General features: G+C 29.5%; 2 protein-coding genes across 2 annotated transcripts in view; one reads left to right on the top strand and one right to left on the bottom strand.

Annotated features, from left to right (window-relative positions):
- Positions 1–1,602: 1,602 nt before the first annotated feature.
- On the top strand, positions 1,603–2,100 carry Phum_PHUM433150 (uncharacterized protein; the record flags this gene model as incomplete). The annotated part of the gene is made up of 3 exons (XM_002429390.1): positions 1,603–1,833; positions 1,911–1,968; positions 2,069–2,100. 3 exons carry the CDS (start codon positions 1,603–1,605, stop codon positions 2,098–2,100), a joined length of 321 nt encoding a protein of 106 aa, XP_002429435.1.
- Positions 2,101–5,717: 3,617 nt separating this feature from the next.
- Positions 5,718–8,837, bottom strand: part of Phum_PHUM433140 (uncharacterized protein) — a gene marked incomplete at both ends in the record, with an annotated part of 13,098 nt that continues 9,978 nt past the window's right edge. Inside the window, 3 exons of the mRNA XM_002429389.1 lie at positions 5,718–6,001; positions 6,235–6,427; positions 7,113–7,204. Coding sequence (XP_002429434.1) covers positions 5,718–6,001; positions 6,235–6,427; positions 7,113–7,204 — 569 coding nt within the window. The remainder of the gene's footprint in view (positions 6,002–6,234; positions 6,428–7,112; positions 7,205–8,837) is intronic.

The following is an 8,837-nucleotide window of genomic DNA, read 5'->3' as shown; positions in this document are numbered from 1 at the left end:
TTGACGGTTAAGGGCTTTTTTCTTTGTTTAATTAAAAAGGAAAAGGAAAAGGAAAACGTAATAATAAAATAAAAACCCGAAAAAAAAAAAATGTGAGGAAATTGTAAAAAAAAATTTTTGAAATTTTGAATTTTCCCGCCTTTTTTCCTCCCGACGCATACGATTGCGATAAATAAATGAGGAAAAATGGCGGTTAAAAGGGGTTGAGTAAAACGAAATTTAAAAATTTTTTTAATATTATTATTCAAAACGTTTTGGGGTTTCGTAAACGTTTTAAATTAGTATTATTATTATTATTATTATTATTATCATTATTATTATCATTATTATTATCGAAGAGAGAAAATTTTATAATAAACTAAATACTTGTCGACCTCATTCGAAACGAGTTTAGGCCTTTTTTTTGGTTCTTATCAGAAAAATACAAAACGAAAAAATTACGCAAAAACGTTTTATCTATTATTATTATTATTATTATTATTATTATTATTATTATTTCGAGAGTTTTCGACACGAACAATTAAAACGTGGCAGTAGATTAACGTGTATGTTGAAATTTCTCCTTTCCTTTGTTTTGTTTCCCTCCCTCTCTCGTTCGTAATAAGTTTATGTGGAGTGCGTTAACGGTTTTTCCCTGCATATTCGCGCGCGCGCGCGCGCTTTTTCAAATAAATAAAATGGGGAGGTGGGGAGGGGGGCGAGCGGAAAGTAATTTTTTTTTGTTAATTTGATTTATTACCTCACTTTCGGGCTTTTATTTATTTTTTAATTCTGGTGTTTCTGTAGTGATAATAAAGAAGATTTGGTGATTGATTGGATTATTTTTTAATAAGGTAAGTAAAACATTCATTCATTCTCTTTTTTTCTCATTCTACTTTTGTTAATGTTTGTTTGTTTGTTTGTTTGTTGTTGTTTTTGTAGTTTTTGATAATTAATAATAAATTTAATAGAAAAAAAAATTTTTTTCTCTCTCTTTTTATTACTCTCTCTCACTTACACACACGCTGGGGATTTTTTTTTTTAAATTAACACATTAAAAATCGATGGTTTTTATTATTATTATTATTATTATTATTATTATTATTAATATTATTATTATTATTTGTTTCGAGAACATTCCGAAACACGTTTTTTTTTTTTTGTAATTGTCACGCATGAAATCGAGTTTTGAAAGAAAAAAACACGTTTTGATGGATTCGTTTTAGATAATGATAATAGAAAAATTCGTGGCAGCAGACAAATAGATCGAATCTAGTCGGTATAACTCGTTTGACAAGTAGTGACTAAAGTATAAAAAAAAAAAAAAATAAAATAAAAACGATTTCAAGATGGCACCGATCGTTTAAAACGTTTAACGGTTTTTTTCATTTTTAAATATTTGGCGCGCGCGCGCGAGAGTTTTGATTTTCGAACGGAAATGGGAAAGAGAGAGAGAAAAAAGGGTTTTTTTAATTTCCGGTTTTAATTTTCACGCATGCTTATATAATATGCTTATTGAGAACAAAAATATATATTTTTTTTTTTTTACGAAAAATGTTGGAAAAATCGGTGGATTTCAAATTTTTATAATTTTTTTTTTTTGTTTTTTTTTTAGGCGGAAACATGGCGCCCGGTCATTCGCCACCGTTTCCGACAACATTTGCACCATTTCCGCCTCCACAACTCATTGCATCACCATTACCGGCAGCCATACCCGGCAGAGTTCCACCGCATCAATTCGGAGTCGGTCCTTTTCCTCAATTGTATGTTTTATCGTATCCAAGCCCTCCGGTATCACCAACCGGTTATTATGGACCCGCTCCGACATCTCACATAGCCATCGTTCCACCAGAGGTGAGTTTTTCTCTTTTTTTAAAATTCTTCTTCCACGTTCAAACGTCCTCAATTTGATTTTTCCATTTATTTTTCAGTGGAGTCTGGATTATCTCGGTCCACCCCCACACGTACCTTCCAATACTCAACCGCTAAGTAAGTTCAACATTTTTTTTTTTTTTTAAATTTTCCTTCTAGGCATATAATATAATTTCCAGGCATACGATTTTTAATTTTTATTTATTTTTTTTTCCAGATCAACCTGGAGTTCATTCTGCCGTTGCATAAGAAATGAAAGCGCGCGCGCGCACGCGCACCCCCACACAGCCCCCCACAAACACATACAGACACGTTCAAACAGATGCTCAAAAGTCTTAGACGACAAGAGTTTACATTAAGACAAAAAACAAATAGAAAACGCATCGTCTGGAAAAAGGTTTTCATTTATATATATAATTATTAAACCCCCCCCTCTTGCCCTGCCCTCCCCCTACCCGTTTCGACCCCGTTCGGGACGTTCCCGAACGAACGCCCCCAACAAACGGGGTCGAAGTTAATTTATTCGTATAAACCCCCCCCCCTTTCACGAACGGATTTTTTTTTTTTTCGTGCGCGAGGTCGAAGAACCTTTTTTTTTTTTAATTTTGATCGATTTCGTAGTCGTTCTCCTCCCCCCCACAAACGCCCCCCGCACCACCGTCACCACCCCCCACCATCATCACCTTCTCGAACGGTGGAATATAAAACCTTAAAAAGAAAACATCTTGCCGGGAAACATTCCAAAAAAAAAAATAAACGTATTCTTGCCATTTTGACAGAAAAACTCCCCCCTTTTTACTCCCATCCCCCTTCCCGCCCAATCGCCCCCCACCCCTTCGACATTCCCGAACCCCTTTTATCGTATATATATATATATAAACTGCGTCTTGCCCCTCTACTTTTGATTATCAATAATCAAAAATCGTTAATTGATTATTAATCACTACCCCACGACAATGACGTAACGATAGAAAGAAAGAGATTTGGCAACGTGGCATATTTATTAGTGATGACGTTTAGCTTTAAACAAATACAAATATATATATATATATATATATATACAAACAAAACAAACACGAGAAGTCTTTTATATATATATATATATAATATATAAATTAAATTATTATTATTATTATTATTACGCGAAATGACTAAATACTTTTGAGCAGAAGACGTCGTATATATTATTATTATTATTAATTATTGTTATTAATATTATATATATATATATTATTATTATTATTTATTTATTTATTTATTAACAAATACACATGAAACACGAATCGCGAATGCAAAAGATGTGAAAGAAAAAGAAAATATTATTATTATCATTATTATTATTATTATTATTTTTATTAATATTATTATTATTATTATTATTATTATTAATACCACGTGATACCTATACGTATATTTATGTATGTATGTATATGTGTAAGAGGTATAGAATATATAATTGAAGTGTTTTTATAATTAGTAACGAATGAATGTTTTTTTGTGGTTGTTGTGGTTTGTTGAGAGTTGTTGTTTGTTGTTTGTAATGGGAAGAAAATCTTCTTTCCTGTTTAGAGTTGTTGTTGTTACTTTTTTTCCTTTTTATTTACTTATTTATTTATTTATTTTTTTTAAAAACTTTTACGTAGGAGAAGAGAGTTTTAAATTGTATGCACGGAACCGTCACGTTTGTTTGTTTGTTCGTTTGTTTGTTTTGATCCTTTATGAGATCAATGATGACCTCATTTCAACAAATGAGGTCGAGAAGGGTTTTGAAAAAAAAAAAAAAAAAGGAAAATTTTTTTATATTTTTTTCCTTTAAAAAAAAAAACATACGAGTGTAATTATCGATCGATAATGATTGATTGATTGATTGATTGATTGTGTAGATAGATCGTTATATGTAAGAAAATATTATGTAGGGGTAAGAGGGGATAATAATAATATTGTTTTCGTAACATATATTTTATGCCGGAGATAAAAATTGATGACGTCATAAATTTTTGGAAAAAGAACAACGAGAGAGTAAGAGAGAGAGAGGGAGGGAGAGAGAGAGAGGAAAATTCGTAAGAAAATGTGACAAACGCACAAAGGGGGTTAAAAAAAAAAGATGAAAAAATTATCATTTATCGATTTATCGTAAATATTCTTATGTAAAAAATAGCCGAAAGGTGAAAAAGAAATAATAATAATAGTAATAATAATAATAATATTTCAGGTGCTTTGTCGAATTTTTTAATAATTTTGTTCTTTTTTTTCCAAATCGATTTCCTTTTACAAAAAAAAAGGGGAAAAAAAGGAAGAAAATTTAAATGAAGTTATCTAATTCCACGTTTTTTTTTTTTGCTTATATCCCTCCACCCCCTTCCCCTCCCACTCACTCACTAATCTTTCTTCCCTTTTTCCTTCTTTTGTTTTGTTTTTTTTTACGTAAAAAATAAAAACATTTTTAATTTAATTTATTTATTTATTTGCTTGTTTGTTTGTTTGTTTGTTTGTTTGTGTTGAGTTTTTGATCGTCGTTTTCCCTATGATCGAATTTAAAATTTTAATTACGTTTTTTTTTTTAACTTTTTGTTGTTTGTTGTTACTTTTCTTCTTGTTTTTAACTTTTTTTTTTTTTTACTTAAAAATCCTTCCACCCCCTCATCTCTCAACCCCCAACCCCTCACCCCCCAAAAAAAAGGTAGAAAAAAATGCAAAATAATTTAATAAAATAGACATTATTATTATTATTATTATTATTACAAGATGACAAGAGTTTACACAATTGAAAGATTCGTTTAACATTTTTTTAAAAAATAATAATAATAATTTATCAATACATAAATAAATAAATATATATAGTAATTATCATTATCATCATCTCTGCTATTATTATTATTATTATTATTATTATTAAATAGAAAAAACGATTAATTAATTAATTAATTAATTGATTAACAGTCTCATTGATAAATGACGAGGGAAATTCAAGTAGAGTTTTAATAGTTTTTCTTATCATTACAAATTATACACGTTTATATTATTATTATCATTATTATCATTATCATTATCATCGTTATCATTAATCTATAATATGTTTTTATTATTATTATCATTATTATTTATACTAATAATCGAGATTATATATATAAATACACGCGGACAGTATGTATAGTGAGCAAGAATTTATTTATTTATTATTATCATTATTATTATCATTATTATTATTTTTTTAAAAGGAAAAGTCGGAAAAGGGGGAAAAAAAGTGACCTTTGACATTTGATCTTTTACGATTATTAACAATAAAAAGTATTATTATTATTTGTCGAAATGAATTTTAAAGGAAAAGGAGGGAAAACGTGCGTGTGTGTGAGAGAGAGAGAGAGTGATGGAAAGGAGGGAATTACGACGAGAGGAAAAGAGAAAGTAAATAAGCGAGAATTTAAATTGGGGGCAGTGATTGAAAATTTAAACGAAAGAGTTCGCTAGTTGAGTCGTCCACAAAACGAGTGAGTAAGAGAGAGAGTGAATGAGAGGTTAAACGAGAGAGAGAGAGAAACAATTATTAATGTTAAAAATTATATAATTAATCAACGCGCCTAAGAAAAAAAACGAACGATAAGGGCGCGCCTAAAAAATTTTTCCGATTGTCCAGTAAATGTTTTCCGATATGAACGAAAGGAGGAAAGATTTTTTTTAGGCTAAAGAAATGTTTCTTGTTCGAGACCATCGGAAATGGATGAGGAAACGGATAAAATAACCGGAAGTGGTTTTCTTTTTTTTTTTTTTATAATAATATTATTAGTATTGTTATGACGATTACTATGATCATTTTGTAATAATTTACCGTCGTCGTTTTTATTATTGAAAAAATTTTTTTCCGACGACTACAAAACGTGAAGATTTCCACAACTTTTCGATTTCGAATCGTTTAAACATATTTTTTGTAATATTTCTCTCGCTATGTTTAAACTGAGCGATGTTTTCGAACCGTGAAGTCTATTTCCGTTTTGACCGCATTTACTTCCTCTTCTCTTTTGTTTTTTCTCACGTGTTTCTTTTAACCTGCTTTGTTTTAATATTCCGACGAGTAATTCGTCGACGTTGTGTTGTATACCGGATGACGTTTCGATAAATTTCGAATCTCTCGATGCGGCCAACGATTTCCCGTCTGGAAAACAATAAAGAAAAAAATTAATTTAAAAATATTTCGAAAGATGTCGTTGCCGTCGCCGTTGTCGTCATCGTTTTACAAAATGGCGGACGTTGAACAAACGGACGTTGGACGCAACAGGTACGAAACGCGATTTGTCTCTACGTACAAATATTTCGTAGTGTAAAAAAAAATTTTATGTGTGTATATCGATCGATATATCGTTTTTTAATTAACAATTAATTAATTACCTGCTGTCGAAATGACACGAGATCTCGCTAAATCCGATTTATTACCGACGAGTATAACTGATTTTTCATGCGTGTAATTTTCCCGCCATAAATAATTTAAAATATCTTCAGCAACTTGAAATGTGTTCTTATCATCGACGGAATAAACGACGACGCATGCGTGAGGAGCGTAAGTAGCCAAACAATTTTCGACCTGGAAAAATTTTTTAAAAAAATAAAAAATTTCCCGCCATTTTTTTATTATATTTAAATTTCTCTGACGTCACCCACACACGACGTTCGTGTGTTACGTCAGATACGAACCGTTAACGTGTATTTTTTTTCCCTATGCGGATGTTTTTCGCGTGCCCGAAACCAAAAAAAAATTGTCAAAGGAAAAATTTTTGTTTTTGTTTTTTTGTCAAAGGAAAATATTTACCTTTGTTCTTTTTTTTACATAATGAATTATTATTATTATTATTAAAACTATTCAAAATAATTTTCTTTTGTATTTTTATGAATATTATGTAATAAAAAAAAGGAAAAAAGGAAAATTTTTTTCCTTTGTTTTTATTCCTTTTTTTTTTTTTAAAATCAATTTTTATCATTTTTATTACGTAATAAAAAACAAAAACAAATTTTCATCATCACGTTTCGAAAACTCCTCAAAAAAAAAAAAAAAAAATTTTTCCTTTGTTTGTTTGTTTGTTTTCCAGACGTTCTTCCAGTTTTTTCTTTAATTTTCTTTTTCCTTTTGTTTGTATCTTTTTTTCTTTTATATTGTTTAAACAAAATTGACATTTGTTTTTAATTATTCACCAAAAAAAAAAGAACGGAACGTTTGTTGTTTGTTGTCTGTCTGTTGTTGTTAAAAAAGTTAAAAAATTTGTTTGTCTTACCGACATTTCGACAGCTGGATGATCAATAAATATCATTTCGGATTCTTCACCGTCTAAAAGTACGGAAACAGTCTTTTCACCAAATTCATCATCTGCAAAACAAACAAACAAACAAACAAACAAACGATTAAATATTTAATCACGGTAAATAAAAAAAAAAAAATTTTTTTTTTTTGTTTTCCGATACCTTTTAAGTGGAAAAAATTGTTTTTTATTTAAATATCCCGAAGGATATAAAATCGGGATGAGAGAATCGATGGATGGATGGGGAGAAGGCGGGAGGGGGGCGGAGGGGATGAAGAAGTGTTTATAAATGAATAAAAAAAATTATCCAGAAAAATTTTTCTGGATAATTTTTTTTTATTTTATTAACCTGTTGAACGTTTTCCCTTTTAGTGAATATTTTATCGATTAATGATAATGATAATAATATCGTCTGGTTTTTCTTTCTACTACCACTATGGAAAACCGGAAATGAAAAAATTACAAAGATAGGGAGGGGGGTGTTGTTAAACCGTTCACTAATTATCATTATTTTCTTTTAAAACAGCTGGAAAAATTTCGAGCAGAAAAAAAAAACAAAAAAAGGTTAACGGAAATAAATGACGATGAAATATCGGGGGGAAAGGTTAAAAAGGTTAAAAGTCACACGAGAATTGTAAAAATTTTAGTTTCCAAAAATAAAATAGTTATTTGATTTATATATATAATTTCCGGTTTTTTGGAATCGTACTGGAGAATTTCCAGTTCGAAAAAATACAAACAAAAATTATTATTTAAATTTTCCTTTCGTTTTTTTTCTTTCTTTTTCATTTTCATATCATTTTTTAATGGGGGAAAAGAAAAATTTTTTTTGCCTTAATGACGCGACGACTTCCGTTTCCGGTTTTATTCATAAACGATTCCTTCGAATTTTAAATTTAATAAAAAAAAAAGAAAAACGTGACGAAATGATCATCGGTTAGTTAATTATTTTTTTATTTATTTATTTTTTTTTATAAAAACGGAAATTAATCGTAACGGAAATAAATCCGACGTGTGTTTCCTTTTCCGGTTTTTCCTTTCACCCTCTCTTTCTTTTTCTCTTTCTCTCATTCTATCGTTTTTTTTTTGAAATTTTTCCATAACACGTTTTTCTCACCCGGAGTGAATAACCTTTTACGAGTGATATTTTTTTTCCCACAGGAAATACGTAAAAACCGGAAATGATGATGATAATGATGATGATGATGATAACAGAATTTTTTTATTTAAAACAGTTTTAGGTTCGACTGGAGAGGGAAGGAAGGGAGGAGGAAGGGAAAAGGGGAAAAAGGAAAGGGAAAAGAGGGGAAGAGTTTTGTTGTTTTTTTTCTAATAGTATTATTATTATTATCATTATTATTATCATCATCATCATCATTATCATTTCAATTTACATTCAAGTGTTTCGAGGCAATTAAATTTTTTGTTGTTTTTCCTTTTTTCTTTTTTTTTGTGGTTGTGGTAAAAAAGGAAAATTTGAGGGTAAAAATTTGATTTTTTTTTTTTTTTATTTACACTGTTGCCAACTTGGTAAAGAGAAAAAAAATTTAAATAACATTTTTGCGTTTAAAAAAAAAAAAAATGATTTTAAGTTTCCGAGACTAATTGCTTTTTTATCCTCTCTCTCTCACTCTCTCACTCTCTCTCACTCTTTATCCTTTTCACCCTGTTTTTTTCCCATCTCTCTCTTCCTCTCTCTCT

The sequence above is a fragment of the Pediculus humanus genome, genomic scaffold, assembly GCF_000006295.1.
Source record: "Pediculus humanus corporis 1103172108202 genomic scaffold, whole genome shotgun sequence".
Taxonomy (NCBI): domain Eukaryota; kingdom Metazoa; phylum Arthropoda; class Insecta; order Psocodea; family Pediculidae; genus Pediculus; species Pediculus humanus.
The sequence above is the reverse complement of the archived record's forward strand: the minus strand, read 5'-3'. Positions and strand labels throughout refer to the sequence as shown.